Source organism: Passer domesticus, chromosome Z (assembly GCF_036417665.1).
Source record: "Passer domesticus isolate bPasDom1 chromosome Z, bPasDom1.hap1, whole genome shotgun sequence".
Lineage (NCBI taxonomy): Eukaryota > Metazoa > Chordata > Aves > Passeriformes > Passeridae > Passer > Passer domesticus.
Genome location: NC_087512.1, coordinates 15,355,744 through 15,374,028, shown reverse-complemented (window position 1 = coordinate 15,374,028; position 18,285 = coordinate 15,355,744). Strand labels below are relative to the sequence as shown.

The 18,285-nt window shown below is 39.1% G+C and overlaps 1 protein-coding gene across 3 annotated transcripts in view; it reads right to left on the bottom strand.

Moving 5' to 3' along the window:
• The window catches only part of GHR (growth hormone receptor), a 118,228-nt gene that overhangs the window by 48,059 nt on the left and 51,884 nt on the right, over positions 1-18,285 (bottom strand). For all 3 annotated transcript variants that reach the window (XM_064403181.1, XM_064403183.1, XM_064403182.1), the window contains exon 3: positions 15,962-16,041. In XM_064403181.1, the coding sequence (XP_064259251.1) occupies positions 15,962-16,031 (70 nt within the window). In that variant the 5' untranslated portion in view covers positions 16,032-16,041. The remainder of the gene's footprint in view (positions 1-15,961; positions 16,042-18,285) is intronic.

Here is an 18,285-nt window from a genome sequence, read left to right as displayed (position 1 = left end):
AGATTTTACACACTTTCCTGAACTGACATATTCCTCAGCTCAGCTTTGCTTACCTGGTACTCTGTGCCTAGTGCTTTTAGGGAAGAGCTGTGTCCTGGTTTCAGCTGGGATAGAGCTGGCTTTGCTCCTAGCAGCTGGTACAGTGCTGTGTTTTGGATTTGGTATAAAAATCACACTGGTGGCACAGTGATGTTTTGGTTGTCGCTCAGTAGTGCTTATCCTATGCCATGGGTATTTCAGACAGGAGGCTCTGTATCTGGCCCACAAAATGTAATTTCTGGAGTTTTGTAAGTTTTCTGAGCATTTTTATTCACTCATTCTGTGTGGAATGTTAAATTAAACTAGCAGTCTCAGAAAACACAGAAAAAGAAGAGACACTAATTCAGCAGGAAGACTGAATCCTGACTCGGGCAACAGTTGTGATCCAAATCTGTCCTGGAAGCAGGTACTTTAAACTTTCCTTACTACTTCATCTTTGAGGATGAAAGACCGATTTCAGTTTCAACAGCTTTCAACACACACCACTCTGAATACACCAAAAGTAAATAAATAAAAAAAAAAAAGAAAGAAAACATACAAATAGAAATTAGTCCCTTACAGTAAGAAACCTCCCACAACAGTGAATTGAAATGCTCAATATATATTTCTGTCTCCTGTAAAGAGATTTCATTTTCTGCATTTTGTGTTTTATGAACAACGAACTATTTTAAGCTTCTAAATTGCTGTATGATTCATGCTGATGATAAAAGCCAGCAGAACACATTTGAACTTTGCACACATCCATCTCTCCTTGTTTTTAATGGTTTAGAACAGCCCTAATGTATTTACACAGGTTAAGCAGCTTAAAAGCTGGAACACAGGAAACCTTTGGGCTAAGCTCAATATGATTAAAGTTCACAGTAATGGATGAAAAGAAAAAGAAGAACACACAACACACTACAACAACAAAAAATTCTATACAACTGTTCTGCAAACACTTAAAATAGAAGAATTTTGTTGTTCGAAAAACAACTAAGTACAGCTGACTTATTAAAAATACTTTTATTACAAAAATTTCTTAATTTTTCAAAAGATACTTTGGCAAAAGGATTAAATATTACATCTGAACTATGTCCCTATGTAGTACATTTCATGCTTTAAAGCAACCCATACACCTAAGAATCCATTTTCTCCAGTAAGGCACTTCACAAAATGAAAGAAAAGTGGAGTAAATTAGAAACTTGTTCTGCTCATGATTCTACAACTACAACTATAATATAACAAACTATAACTATATAACTATAATATAACAAACATCTGTAATTGCATTTCAAAGAATTGAAAGCAGAAATTCATCTACTTGGAAATCTGTAAAGATATTTTAAATGGCCCAAGTAACACAAATCCAAAAATTATGGTAACTCATCAAAAATACAGATAGCAGTTACATAAGTAACCTTGAGGGTGGAAAAACAAAAGTCTTCCTCTTTTACAACTTCAATATTGATATTTCACTAAAAAAGGTTCTTTCCAAGATCATGAAATATTTTGTAGCTTGAACAGGTTTCTGTCTCATTTATGTAATTCTGTTTAACTAATTCTTAAAAATTTTTAAAATAATTTAAAAATAGTTAAACTTTTATAAAATATGTTTTAAATTCACATTCATTTTGTAAGGTCTTTTCTTCATTAGTAAATTACTGTAGTCTAGGAAAAGGAGGTAATAAGCATCAGGTGGCCTACATGCACAGGTGTTTAGCTTGGTACTCTAAATTTCAAAATTACAGAATCGATTAGGTTGGAAAATATCTCTGAGATCAAGTCCAACCTGTGACTGAACACCACCTTGTCAACCAGACCATGGCAGTGAGTGCCACTTCCAGTCTTAAACACCTCTAGGGATGGTGATGCCACCATGTCCCTGGGCAGTCCATCCCAATAATTCAGTCATCCCTTCTGTGAAAAAATTTTTCCCAATGTCCAACATAAACCTACCCTGGCACAGCTTGAGGCCTTAAGCTCTTCCTGTCACTGGCTGCCTGAAAGGAGAGACCAACCTCACCTGGCCACAGCCTCCTCTCAGGCAGTGGTAGAGAGTGACAAGGTCACCCCTGAGCCTCCTTTTCTCCAGGATAAACACACCCAGCTCCCTCAGCTGCTCCCCACAGGACTTGTGCTCCCCAGCTGACCCTTAACCCTTCTGCCACCCTTCTCTGGACTCATTTCCACACCCCAATGTTCTACTGGAAGTCTATACTGTCAGTATGTACATTCATCATAGCTAAAGATTTTGTGAGCTCTCCCAGTTTGAAGCAAAATTGTCATTTAATGAAATGCAAGCATAACAACAGTGTGCCAATTAGATGTAAATCATATCTCAAAATCCCACTAGTAGTACCATAAAAAAATCACAAATATAATAAAATTAAATTCATCATAATAAAATTAAATTCATAGCACGTGTAGTCTCTGTTTCTTCAGACTTAAAAAAACCTTTCAAAACAAAAAAGGAGGAAATCAGGGGAACAATGTACTAAGTTATACCAAGTCACACAGTTAGGGGATCATTAAGACTCATGCTCCTGTGACAGCTGTGGCTTATCCTGTACTTATGAAAAGAGCTGCTGGTGGCGAAAGGTGCTCACACACCAACATGAAAGTGCTAGACAGGAACAAGTGCTAGCTTGCTGTCTCAAATGATGCTAAAATTAACACTTATATTAATCTAGTCAGTATTTGGGTATGCAGAAGAAATTGGCAGGTTAGACTGTTTTGAAGGCAGGGAGGGAGCCAAGCATTGCACTCTACTGCTGGTGTTTCTTTCGTCTCAATAAACGGTGCCAAATTCACAGTCCAAAGCAAATGTGTAGCTCAGCCACTGACAATGCAGGCTTTTCCACAACATTTCATCAATATGTTTGAATGTGCTTCACACAGATCTGTTTTAAAAGGACAATGGTACAGTCAGAGAAGTCCTTGTTTCTTGAGCCCATAATGCTGCTTGCTATAGCAAGCAGCTTGGCCTCAGTAACAGACCTAAAAAAGCTTTCAAAAGCAGCTTAAAAATAAGGCAATTTTAACCTATCAACAAGATAGCTACAATTGATTAGAGCACCTGCTTGTCCAAGTACATTCCACAAGCTCTTGCTGGTTAGCATAAACCGTGTACCAGTGACATTGCCTTCTCCTGTCCAGCAGATACCTCGGCCACTACCTGCCACCAAGGATGGCTAGGTCACTTCCAGCTTCTCCAAACTTCAGTCATCTGAGCTGGGATTCTCCAGTCAAGTGCACATCCCACAGTGCAAGTATTTTAGAAAACTTCACACCGGACAATACAGCCTGAGTACAAGGAAAGGGGAAAATGGGTTTATAATTCAAAAGACCATACTTTCTTCTTTGAAAAGCTCCAGCATTTGCATTTTTGTGTTTGCATCACATTTGATTCCGTGGGGAGAAGGGCTGCAGGGTCACGCTGGCAACAATTAAATTGAAAATTTCCTAAGACTGGCTGTGCCTTTCTGTCAGCGCTGAGCACACCAATGAACTGAAGGAACACCAGAGGGTACTCTGGGCATGTCAGAACTGGAGCAGCCCCATAAGACACAGTGTTCCAGGAGAGGCTGATGCTTCCAGAATCTTTAACATGAAAGGCAACCTTTCATAATTCAGCTTGACCATGCTACACCAGGGAAGAAACATATATACACACTAATCTGCGTATGTTGACCCACAGATGGAACGGTATATCTGAACACAAGCTCCATTCAGATATAAAAGCGTGGGTGGCCATTTCGGAGTTTCCCATGGCAACAATTAGTTATGGGCCTACATTAGCATAAATCCTTGCCTGTTGAAAGAAAAGCATAGTTTCTGCAAGTATGTAGATTTACTCAGAAAAAATATATGCACTGGAGGACACTTCAGTGCTTTCTCTGCTTACGGGTAGTGTCCCTTACCTCCTGACAAGCAAACAGACACCTTTCCCTGCCTTGGTGGAGGAGGCAGCCTGCCAGCTTCATGAGTACTGGAAGAGGAGATACAATTTTCTATCATTTTGTTCTGCACAATAAATACAATGCTGTTGACAGAGGATATTGCACAACCTCAGCAATTTCACTCACCATAATATCTGATAAACTCAAACAGATTAAGAAGTTTATCCCTAAAGTGCCCTCTCATTTTTCAGCTAGGGAGGCAGGACACAGATATTAATCAATTTTCCAAGGACACACAGGAATTTCTATGGCACAGCCAGATGCTGAAAGTTTGTTTCAGACCAGTGTCGTTAGTATAGAACTATTACTCTTGCTGGAGTCACAGGAATTTTGCCTTCTTTAGGACAAGTAAATGGCTTTGGAAGCTCACCATTTCTGCCAGCATGCTTTAGTCTTATCTGAAGATCTCATATTATTGCGACCTATTTGCCTTTCTGCTGAGACCAGTGACAGGTATGTCTGTCAGTGACAATTCAGGTAAATGTTTCCCTCCAAGAAACAAAAAAACCCCCATAAATTTTAATTTAACACCAATCAGGTGAGAACCACCCACATAAGTAACAAAAAAAAACCCCAGCTAACTCCCCAGCTCATTCATGCCTTAGCACCGAAATAAACACTTGAGAACTCAGGACAGCCTGAACCTCCTAGAGACATATCTACCCTGCAGTCATCTCAAACATGGTATAAATTTTATTCCTTATTTAATATCTTAGACCTGCCCTGATTAAAAGGAAGGAAGATTCATTTTTATGTATTTTGTAAAAAAAACAATGTCTTTCTAACATGCTGCATTTAAATGCTACAGTGCATTAACAACCAGGAAATGCTGTATGTCATACAAGTCATGGCAGATTTACTTCCAGTAACAATATGATGGATTCAGGGCTTTTCTAAAAGAAATTTGTTAGAAGACTACAGCAGCTTTTCATAAACTACAATTGAGTGCATGATGGTATTCCCACAGCAATTAGAACAACACACAGAGGCCAGCTCTCTTTAGATCAAGGACTCCTACCAGTGTAAGCCATATACTATTTTAATCAGGTCCCACTTGTGTTCTTAAACAGGGTTAGGAGCCACATACTAAGGCTAATACTCCATTTCCTTTAGGGATAGGTATGACCTTGGGAAAAACAATGCCGTGTCTAGAAAGCCAGTGCTTATATATAGGTATCTTGGGACTACTGGAACTGTTAATTGTATTTCACACATCTTTGCAAGTTGCTGAGATGTGAAACCCATAAAGTGAAAAGCATTGACATGGTCATAACTCATGTTTCTTGAGAAATTTCCAGAGGGGTATAATGAAATTAAATAGCAAGGCCCTAACTGTTGACACTTCTCTAAAACAGAAGAAAACACAGCCTTATTCTCTTAAGAAAAATAATGCCCTTTTGGGCTTAAAAAATTGGAGCAAAAAATAAGTTGAATTCCAGTGGTAACATGCTGTCACAACAGAAAAACAGCATTTAAAAACAATTTACAATCAAGGCTTCTGTTATAATGCTGGACAACACAGACAAAATGCTAACTCTGATAGATGTAATCCTTTCAGTCCTTCCTGTAACTAAAACTGCTACTCAAGACAATTAGCTAGAAAAACTGGTGTAATAGAATATCAGCACTGCTGCACTGAGGGGATAAGATAACATGTCAGATTGGGACCTCTGCGAGGAGAATATAGTTATTCTGAGATGGTCAGGGCTTCTGGAAAGAAACCCTCACCTCCTGCAGAACACCAACTGGAAGCTGTCACTCACTTATCTCAACAAAACATTCACAAGCCTGTACCACGTGCAAACGTGCCAGATTCTGTAACGCATGTTCCTCCTGGTAAAAAAACAAATGTTTCTTGATTCAGGGAGGAAAAAAGGGCACACCAGAAAAAAATCTACTTTAAACCATGAACAGTGTTCACAGCCTTGGAAAAGTACATAATATCAGCTGCATGTTTTGGGCCACCACATGAAATTCTGATGGCTTTGTCTCTGTTACTGATCTTAACATGAAGTCTCTGTCAGGAGCGTTCTTGAAATATTATTACAAGCATTTTTGTAGACAAGGATTTAACTCTGCTTAACTGGCTTGGCCAAGAATGGGAAGTTAAACAGAGTCAGATGTGACAGCTGGATAGCCTGAAAAGCTCCCAGAGCATCCTTTCTAGAGCAAAGTCTTGCCCTCTACATCTCTAAAGTATGGCATGATCCAGCCAGGACTTTAATTGAGTTCTGAAGGTCCTTAGGTGTGCTGAAAGGCACGTGACAAGAGTGCAAGGAGATACCTTGGGTTTTTCTGATAAACTTCTACAGTTTCGTATTGTGTAATAGCCATGAAATCAGAAAGAAAAGATAATAAATTATTGATCTCACATTTATTTCACTACTTTTGGAGTTGCCCTAGATGCTTCTCTTTTTACTGCCAAGAGGCTAAACAGATCTTCACAGCACGAAGGCTGAGTTCTGGAGCCAAGTGGAGATATCCTTGGCTAAAAGGGCTATTTCAGATAGGATGGTTACAGTCAAAGCTAACTCAACAGGTTAGCAAGGCCGAACATCACTGAAGAATACAATGGAGAATGACACAGTTTACTAGAAAGTAAATTACGTTGTTTATGTATACACGTCAGTATTTCTGACATTCTTCACCAGTGTTTTATACCTCCCTTTTAATAAACCACTCATATTTCCTTTGCCCTGTGAAAAAAATGGGCTTAATTAAGTGGTGAAGAATAATCAGACCAGTGACTTACACTTCCAGACACCTCATGAGATGAAACCCCAAATATCACATAAGACTATGACAGAAAATACTCTGCGTTTTACTCCAACCTCAACCATTTCTGGCGCAGGAGCTTTCTAAAAGAGACACCAAGAATTGAAAAGGCATTTCTTTTCCTTGCCAAACCATGAACCACTAATAATTTCCATTCCGTTAATAATTACTTTTAACTTCCAGAAAAACACTTCACTGCAAGCAAAGATCAACCCAGGATATATACAAGCATTAAAACAAATGGTTTGAATTAAAACCTATACAATATTAAAATAGTAACTATAGTTGACATCAGCATTTTTACTGAAGTAATTACAATGACTATTAACTACTTGATCACTAACAGCAAACAATAAATAGATCATGTTAACATTTATAATTATTACCTACATTTGCTTCCTTAACACTTGCAGTTTTCCTATTAAAAGTAAGTTACCACATTTTTCTTTGTTCAGTGTTTCAGCTATGAGGAGACCAGACACAAATTCAAAGGGCATAATGACATTATTTTATTTGTACAATTTTTTTGTTGAATATTTACTATTTATTAAATACTATCTGTTTTTCCTGTTATACAGTAGGCATAGGTAGGAAACACAAAGTGTATCTTAAAAGCAACAGGATACACATAGTGTTTGTCTGCCAGGCACATAATTGGTCCTGTTATTTAGTCTTTACAAAGTGCAATATAGAGGAGGGTTCTAGCAGATAGGGATTCAAGGGTAAATTTTTGGTCCAAGTCAGTTTTCAAATTTGCTTCTGAAGTTTCTGTGTCAGCCCTAAAGCCAAGACTACACATTTCTAGGGGAATAATAAACAAACAAAATCCCAGACCAAATACAAACTAAACATATTTCCTTTCAGTATGCTTCTCTGAATATGCTCAGGGTACAGTATGGGATAGCCCACAGAAGACACACTTCTTGGTCTGGGTGAGTCCATGGTGTTTCCCTGGGCAGCCCCCACTCCACCATTCCAGCAGTGCTGCGCCCAGTGTTTGTGCACACGGCTGCAGGGCTCCAGCAGCCCCACTCCCACCCTTCTCCGTCATTTCCTCAGCGCCTTGCAGAACTGCACTGCTTTCCCTCCTGTCCTGCCACACAGCTCAGCCAGTAGAACAGACCTCAGTTTAATTCCTCCCTGCACAATCTGTAGACAGGAGATACCCTTGGACGTGGGAGCCCATTTGCTCTTTTTCCCCCACTTTTGTTTAATTCATTAATCCATACAAGTCCTTCCATTTTATCCCTGGTGGTTTTTTAAGGAATTGTTGCTTACAGTGCTGTATCAAGGGCTCTCACAAAATCTTGTTCCTGGTTCAGAAGCTAGAGAGTCCTCCTCATAGTTTGCAGCTCTGCCTCTCACCTACTGCATCATTTTTCCATAGTTCATTCTGGGCACCTCTCCAGCAGTACAGAAGGGAAACATTATGCCAGGTAGTTTTGTACTCCAAGGGGAACTTGCCAGAAACTTGTTGTGCGGGGTCACACCACAGCCAAGCTCCCCAACAGTATCTCATTCCCATTCCCCTTTCCATCCTCTGAAGTCAATAATCACCTGGGTACCAGTTTAGTGTGCCAGAGTGTAACAAGGAAGACTGGGGCAATTGTCAGGGCTGGAAACAGGGGAGTCTCTGGAGCCCAAGGGACCAAAAATTCCTCAAGACTGGAATTAGACACACTTCAGATGGTGGCTCTAGTTCCAGAACTACCCAGCTGTGCTAAAAATTCTGCTGCAACCCTGAGAATCATATGATTCTGCTGCAGGTGGTGGCCAGTGCAAAGCTTTCAAAGTCACTCTGTGTGAGTCAAGAATGTCATCTTTTGAACTCCTGCTCTAGAATGTTTCTCATTCACTTTGGATCCCTTGGAATGGTTGAGGGGGAACACCTAGTTGTACCAAAATATTGCTGAGGTGCCCACAAAACTCCCTGATTTATAGAAACCAGTCTGTTCAATTACAGCTCTCCAAATTCCAGTCACTTTTACTCAGTTTCCAGTACAATCCCAGCTGTCACAGCATGGATAAGGAATGTGCAAAACTGCAGTCTCCTGGTTGTAAAAATCTCTTGTGTTTTAAAGCAGGCAGTGCAAGTTACTGCACAATAACTGCATCTTTGTTTAAATTAATTGAAGAAGTCACCCCTTTTCAGGATCATTTCATTACATACTATGAATAAGCAGCAACTAGAGGTTGTTTTTCCTGTTAGAGATGGATGGTATTGAAGGAAGTTTTCTCTGTGTGTACTTTACTGTATGGAACGATTCATTATAACTCACATAGTCCGCTTTTACAATACAGATTAATGTTTATTTGCTAGAGCTATTTTTCCTTCCCCTGCTGCAAAGTCAGTTATTAACTGCAATGATTTGGCTATTGCAGTACACACTGTTTCTCTAATTCACATTAAATACACGATTACGTTTAAAATACAAAGTGGAGTTAAAGTAAAGATTGTAAGTGGGAACTTTCTCACTTGTTAGTCTCTTAGATAGTGGTTAGAAACTGCCGTGCAAGGTTTTGCATAATTTCCATCATCTGATCTTCCTCCATGAATACACAGGCTTCACTGCATGTGTGGGCAAAAGTTTGTGTTTCAAATTGGCCTCACTCCTCTGAAAGCAAGTCACAAGTGGCCACCATCAGTCAGTGGTTCTGGGTGCAGCTCTGTCCTGGTAGAGGAGGAGCAGTTCTGGTTCACAGGAGGACCAGTGCGCTTGTTGGTGGTTAGCCTGCAGGCTGTAAGTCTGCTTGGGAGAGCAAAGACCTGCTGGGATCACAAGCTTTGCCACTAGGAGGGAGGAAGACTGACCTCTCTTTCTGACTACACCAGGCACTAACCACTGATGAGTTGCTAATTCTTGCAACTTGCCTCAAAACACAGCAATCAGAGGACAGCAAATTGGCAAGTCTGTGTATAACAGAGAACAAAATATGATAGCAACAAAAGAGCAATGAAGGAAATACACACAATAGCAGGAATATTAAGGATGACAGAGATAACTGGATAGGGAAACTTTGGCATGTACGTTATTTTACAGGGTGTCTGATTGAAGCTGATTGTCCATGAAGTGTTTTTGGCAGGCTTGTGGGTGAAGATATTCAAAGGCTGGAAAATCTTCAGTAAATGCTGGAGGCACAGATGTGGTTTGGAAGACAGGACAAAGGAGACAAATTTCTGTATCTCAGGTAAGCATTTAAACCACTGGATCTACTCAGATGCAAGCCTAAATACAGACATTTTGGGGCACAATTTCAGGCTTCAAATACCTTAAAATGTTTTTTATTTTCTGAGTTTTCTTACAAAATATAGTCCTGTCTGCAACTAATTTGCAACATGTGTTTTCCATATTTAGAAATCCCAAATGGTTTTCTATAAAAGACAGACAGGCAAAGTTAAATCCTTTCTTCCCCATGAGATACTGTCATACGGGCCCAGACAAATGGTTTACCTGAAATATATACTACTGGGTAGGAAGCAAGAGTGGTAAAAGTAACTCAGAAGTGCACTTCATTGGCCTTCTCTTGGATTTTTCTGCTAGTCATCAAAGCCATCCTTAATCCCAATGGAAAGTGATGATGGAAATACTATTTTTCTCTCTGCCAAAATGAATCTTCTCTTCAGCCGAAATGGCTTAGCCAGATCACAGTGGTATAACTTATGCTTCTCTGTGCCAAGGTTTCTGATTCCGGTTCATGGAATGTGTCTTTAGCAATTTCTTCTACATAATGGAACAATTTCTTGCTTGGAAACATTTGAAATAGGCAAATAGGGCAACTGTTCTAAAGGCTTTGTTTTCAGGTGGAAGTTTTAAACCTGCCTTCTCAACAGTTCTGCCCCCATCCACATACACCCAGGACACATCACACTGATCACAGTTTTCAGTTTCTCTGATTTTACTGCCAGCTCTGCTTGGACTTACACTCCATTTTTAGCTGCACTTAACTGAGAAAACAGGCAAAACAGAGAAAAGACATAGGAAAGATGAGTAAAACTAAAAGAATTAAGAAGAGAAAATGACCACTGTGAACAAGTGACTACTAACTGTATTGTGGCACTACTGTTTACCAAGAAGAGAAGGCAAGAATGTTTGCAGCTTAAGCTAGAGAAGATTCTGTCCTTTTGTCCCTTCCTAACAAGATTATGATTGCAATATATGCAAATATATCTAGTCTTCATGATTATGAAAGAAGTTATTAAAAAACCCCCAACAAATACTTGAGAAATGGTTTGTTACTGACTGCATCTATAAAATTTGGGTTCATCTAAATCATAAAACATGTTTACAGACTAGATAATTTTTCTGACTGGTTCAGGCCAGGTACAGATTTCCCTGTCCTAGGAAACAATATGCTGCCATTCAAAGGCACCTTCCTGCTTAATTTAATTCTAATAATTCGTTCACATGTCACAAAAGCTCTTAGACAACACGTGTCTGCTACTAAACTTCAGGGTGACAGCAAGACCCCACATGCTTTCCCATCAGTGAGAAGACTCCTCACCTTGGCCCTAGTGTGCAGCTGAGTAGCTATGACACTACCCAGAAAAAAGCAAGCAGAATTATGCACATTGAAACAAGTAATCTGCAAAGATGAGGCTGAGTTCAAAATAAAAACACCTAAATTCAGCTCCCTTTGTGCCACATAGGGCAAACATACTTGCCTAAACATCTCTAGTTATCTCAGACTGCCCAGGATACTCTGCCTGCCTTCCAGCTTCTGCTTAAAAGGCACAGGTGTGCTATCAACAAGTTTTATGCAGACTTTTTTGAGTAACTGGAGGATATCTCTGTGATGAATCTTATCCTTAGGTGTCCAGGCAACCAATAGTCAATAGAGAGTTAGTCAAAACAGGCCCTGGAACATAGAATAGCTGATAAGAGTTGATTTAATTACCTGAAAAGACAGTACTTATGTATCAGATACCAGTTCATAAGGTTTTAAAGAGAGCTCTGTAAGCTGCTGACCATCCCAGGAAGATGCAGATGTCCTGCAGGACCGTTGGTACCATGGGGAGCCCTGCACAGAAGTCTTGGCTGCTCAGGCATGTCTTTAAGGACACTGAAGTCCTGTGCACGGGTTATGGATCCAATCTTCAGTTCTGCAGCTGGAGCACTGATACCCAGTGCACACATATAGTTAGATGTTTATCATCAGTGTGTAATGCACACAAAGCATCAAACTGCAACAACGGACACCAGTAAAACAAAAGGACATCCCGATGGAAATAAAAATTGGATTGTATTTGTTTCAGAAACAAAAATAACTAAGTCTATTTCTTAAATAAAAGTTATGCAAATAGACTATTTGAGCATAGCAGATTCATAAAATAATTTAAAAAGTTGTGATGGAAAAAGATAAATACATTTTTCAAATCCAGTTAGATAAAATGAACAATAATATAAGGCTTGTTGCTCTTAAAATTGTCATTGTACAAAATCAGTTCACTCAAAATTATTTTTCTTGTGCTATAATTAAATATGGATGCCCTTCCAAAGCTGTTTCAGAGGATAAATTAACATAACTGTGATAGTCTGGAATGAACTTTGATCTAGCATACAAATATGGTAAAATACATTTCTCATTTTTTTCACTGGGAAGAAATTAATTTTGGAGCTGCTTGAGCTTATGTATTGTTTTATTAACTGGGACTAGCTCCCAGTTTATTTCTCTATATCCTTATTTGACTTACTGTCATCAGTCATAGAGAAGGAACAAGCAAACAATATCACAACTTTCATTTTGCTTCCTATACATATTTCAGTCTGTGTCTGGATCAATTCCCCTCAACTACTCTGATGTCAACAGGTATAGTAAACCAAATGTGAATTCATGGTGAATTCTCGGTGAATTCTGGATATGGTTTTGAAACACCATACTTTACTGTAAAATCTCAAATACAAACTCTGTATTTGTATGCAAATATAAGCTTTTGCATTTTTTCTGAACTACAATTAATACTGCACAGATGTACACCTGCTTATGAGGCAGTACTCTTTCTTTTTTATGTATCTAATTAACTAAATTAAACTAAAATGTCAAAATCACACAATTACCCATCTTCAAAGCAACCCAGAAGCCTAATTCTGCTGAAAAAAAATTGTCTTAATCAGCTGGGAAAATGGCCCTTGTGCTTTCCAATCCTGAAGGCACAAAACCCAGTTACCTATGGTAATTATGCACCTATTAGAAATTACCTTCCTGTTATTGCAGCCTTTACTGTCTTTCTACCACTGCCTCTGTTCTGCCCCTGTCACTGTACATCAGACGGCTCAAGGGCATGGACAGCACAAGCAACCCTGGTGAAAGGCTGAAAGTTCCAGACCTGCTCAGCCCTGAATTACAGTCAAAGACTGGGGGCAGTGGACACACCTGGTCACTCAAGCCCTCTCAAGAGACAGTGGGCACCCCTCTCACTTCATGCTAGCTGCAGTCTCCATTTAAGGAGCTGGAAGCCAGCTTCTTTGCAAGAGGAGAGCATGAAAAACAAGCCAAATCAATAGAAAGCCTCCAGCAGAACTGGACACCAGCCTGGAGACAGCAAATAGGTGTCTAAATGTCCAGTATCTGGTCTCATATGTTGTGCAGTTTCCTGGCCAACTGCTGGCCTCACACCATTGATCCTGCCAGAGGGAAACTTGTATGGAATTTCACTCTGTCTTGGGCGGATCTGACCCCATGGCCTAAAGCCAGATCCAAGCACTCTTGTAAAACTGAACTCAAACTTTGTTTATTTTCAAGACATGATAGCATCCCATGTACAAGTCTTTATCACACTGGTTCAGTACTGGGCTTTGGTACAAGACTACCAAGCATATGTAATTTTTATCTCTTCCGCTGCCAGAAGAAATAGAACTACTGAAGTGAATTTTTTAGGGAACCATGATACCATAGATCCAGTCACCAGGCAACACATCAGATATGGTACAAGTATAGAGCACATTTAATTAGGCTTATACAAAGATCTCAGCAAGTCTGTTCTGGGCAGGGCACTGTAAGATTGTCAGGATTCATGACCTGAGTGGGGCTGTATCCTCATGAGAACTTTGGTAGATATGAGCACATTCACATGGGAGAAAAAAACCCCAAACATGTAATAAAGAGATCTTGTCTAATACTCTGTCCTAAATCACAAAAGAACAGCAAATGGATGTTCTTTCATACTGTTATCTCAAATACTGCTGTTCAATTTATACTTCCTTCTCTGACATTCTCAGCTGAGCATGTGCCCAAAGAATTAGAAGCAATTCAATCATTAGCAATCACTAAACAAAGCAATTCCCTTCACACACACAATCTTTAATAGCACAACAAATCAGGACATAAATATTTAGTACTGTGTCTTGTATTTAAGCACAGAAACAACCAAAATATTCTTAATTTTTTGTTCTGAAGGTAATGTCATAGAAGTTACTATTTCATCAGCATAGACAAAGTCACACAAAGACGAGGCTGTGGTCAAGTTTTATTTATAACACAGATTTTTACTGCAGTTAGGACATCTGGACCACGGCTCATCTGCCAAGGATCATATAATCCTCATGTGCTCTTAAAACTCAAGGGAAAAATGAGTTGGTCCAGTAGACTGCCCTGGGGATTATTTTTGACTGTTGAATGAGTCTACTGTAAAATGCAGACATGGTGGGGGAAAGGATGAAGTCAGGACACATTAATTTTTGTTCTACTGACCATTCTGTGGTGGCAATGAATAGGAGCTGGTGCATGGTATATGTTTGGTAAATGTTAAAGAAAAAGCCTTAACTAGCAGCCTTATAGATTCTCTTTCTAATAACACAGAGGACGAGAATTTGAGCCACACATATAGAAGTAAATAAACAAAAACTTGTGTTTTCTCTATCCAAACCTGTTTGTTAATAAACAGAATGAACTTTATAGAAGAATTGTCTGAGAACGCTTTAAAACCTGAGTTTTAATAATTTCCTATTTTAGCTTAATATCTCTATTAACATCAAAGTAACACCCCTATGCCTCTCTAGTGCTTCCATATATACAAGATACCTAGAAACTGAAAGTATGCTACTCCAAGAAAATACAGAACTGTATCAGGACAAAGAGCTATGGTTATACCTTTAAAATGTGAGCCAGTTATGACTACAGGCAACTATGCCATCACCTTTTGGCTTACTACCATACTTTAGCACTAGCAAGACTGATGAAACATGGCTTGCAAGTCTATAGATGCTTAATTTGAACTCAGGAAAACTAAAGTATGGACCTAAAGAAAAAAAAAATTGAGACGTCAGAAATTTTCATTAAAATTTTATCACTTTATTTAGAGTTAGCAGCAGAAGCTGTTTTCATCCCACTTCAATAAAATTTCTTGACAAACTGCCCTTTCTGACTTGCTCTGCTAACACAGATTTTGATTAGGAAGTCAGGAGGGGCACTTGTTTATAGAGCTGCAGCTGCTCTGTAGCTTTGGGAGAAGCAGTGACACGTCTGCTTAAAATTAGTTATTATGGAGAACTGTTACTGCTGTCTGCTCTGAAGACCAGAACAGCACAGAGCTGACCAGGTTGAGCTGCACTTCTTTAGATAATTAGATCCTAGCAAGCATAAGCAGATCAATCTGACACAACATGCAAGTTCCATTGAAGTTCAAGTGTTTTGTTAAATGAGTTAAAGACCAGTCCCAGCTGGCTGGTCAAGGGTATATGTTCTGTTGAAATCCCATAATCTCTACTCAAGAATTACTAAGTTTATTTCTTATGAAACTTGCTCCTAGTGGGCTGAGATTCAAAGCATACGGTCTTCAAATCCTTATTCTGTATGTCCAAATACTTATATTATGTATGTCCAAATACTATACTTATACTAAGTCCTATATTTAAGATATGAATATACTAAATTTAAAATATGAATATGCTAGAAGACTTGTTTAGGAAAAAAACACTAGTTCACATTAAAAAAAAAGAATCCTATACAATTCTTTCATTCTTTCAATTTCATCTTGCTTACACATCAAAAACTGTTGGTGAAATTCACCTTCTTTCGCAACATGTCCCAACCTCACCCACTATATTTACAAAAAGATTAACTGATGCATTTGTCACATTAGCTGCTTGGGTTACTGCAATCAAGAAAGTTGCACAGTCATTAAAAATTCAATATAAAAATACTGTTTATATAAAGCTACATATTTATATATCTACACATTTAAAGGCATGGAAAGGCATCATAAAACTTACCATCACCTGCAGAAAGTAAGTCATTTGCACAGATCAGTGCCAAAGTAAACAGCAGATGCCGAAGATCCATACTCCTAACTCTGCAATAACAAAAGACAATAAGAGAGTTTCTTTACAAGCAAATATTACTAATATGATACAACATTTAAGCTATTATCTAGTTTTATTGAATTTTTGATTGGATTTAAACCAGAGGTACATTTAGTTTATTGTTCATTGCCTCATAAAGTAATACATCATCTTGCAGTCTGGAACAGATAGTAAATACTGTATTTACAAGAGAAGTGGCTTATGTGTCTCTAGTCCATTAAATACAGAGAGAGGAAAAATCAAGTATTGTCAATTGATAGACTGCATCTGCAAATGACTTTAAAACCTCCAAGAATGCAAACACTTACAATCCCAGCACAAACCAGCAAGCTTTTACAACTTCCCCAAAACAGCACACTCCTCGTTTTCCTTAATTCACTTGTGCCACACACGCACACACATTATACAACCCCACCACACAATCCTGTTTTGAGGCTCTACTTTGCTCTTGCCATTATCACCAGCATCTGGTGACAACGGTGAACGGCAGCAGCTGCTCTGTGCTGGACTTACAGATTGTGCAGACATCTGCACAAGATGGTACCTTGCTCCCAAAAACCTCAAAAATGAGGTGTCCACAGGAAGTCTGGGGAAAACATTCATACCATGGATTATATCCTGACTGTTTATAGCCATGGAGATTACCAGAGACCTTCAAAACTAAAGTTACAGCACACACGCTAAAATGAGCATGGATGTTTAAACAAGTCAGGCAACATTTTTTTGTTCTGTAGCACCAAACTAGCACCATACACTAACACCTCGCTCAGAGAGGCAGCAGAGAGAGAATAGCTCCACTTCCACATCTACTGTAAATTAGTATGATAGACCTTGATTCCACACTGGACTGTTTTCATTCAGAGATTTTATTTCTTTATCTAACAGGAGATTAAATCACAAGTGTCCAAATAACCAAGCCAACTAATGAGTGACAATCTCTAATTAGGTGTTATCAAGTAACGATTTATGCTATCAAATCTGGGTGTCAAAAACTAGTCAGTTGCTTAGTACAGCTATCAAAGTTTGAATTAGGTATATAATATATATATATATAAAAAAGATATATATATTATTAGGTATATATATTAGGTGTGTGTCTATATATGTGTGTATATATATATATTAGGTATATATAGGTATTAAGTTTGAATTACTATATCATTATAGCATACATTTACTATGTAAAGCTATAGTAATGTGAATTTGAAAGGTAATTCCCTCAATTTTCTTACACTAAGAGAACAGAAGGAATCACGGTACAGAAAAAAATCAGAACTATTACCAACTCCATGAGTTGGCATTTACTCAAACTGCTCTAGACTAGCAGAACCAAAGCCAGACCTGCAAAGGCAAGCCAGGAAATGCTCCCTACCTCACACACATCAGGACAAGGATGCCCAGGAGTACCACCCAGACCAGCTTGGGCTAACCTGAGTGGGCATGGCACTGCTACACCAAGAAAAGAGCTATAGGAACTCTTTGGACTGCCCAAGCACCTGCAGGACTTTTCTCTGGCCAGGCAGACATGGGTTACTCCAAAGGGGAGCACGGAGAGAGGGATGGAGGGAGGGGGGAAGAAAGGAGGAAAAGAAGAGGAAAAGAGGAAAGGAAGAAAAGAAGAGAAGTGCTTTAGTGAGGATTTTGGGGCAGTGTGGGAGTAAAACAACTTGGGGAGCAGGACCAGGAGAAGTGACAACTGCAGCTGTTGGAGTGCACAGACCTGGGACAAAGCTAATAAAGCAAAACACAGGCTAACAGTCCTCCTAACTCTCAGTAGAGGAGCTACACTGCCACAGTACAAGGTTGATTCAAGATCAGCTACATTTTCAGGTAGCTCAATTAGTCCCCCTACTTCATCTGTACTCTTGTTTAAAGGATTCTTATTATCTGTTATTAATAAATCTACTACAAAAATGTGCCTCTGTATTTGTTGATTTTTCTCTTACACAATGTCTACCCCAGCAGTCTCTTCTCCCCCTCAGCTCTTCCGCCTTCTCCCTAAAGTTTTATTTTCTCTTTCACAGGCCTGAGAACAAGGTCACTTTACTTACAACTCTCCTTTCCCAGTACCCATGCATGCCGTGCTGCCTTCCTATTCCCACTTTCCTGTTCTCCTACATCCATCAGCCTCTGCTAATATTCCAACTACTTTTTTTCCAAGTCTTTCTACTTCTTCCTGCCTTGTAACAGCCACAAGAGAAGGCCAAATCCTCACAGGAGTCCACCAGTGAGAA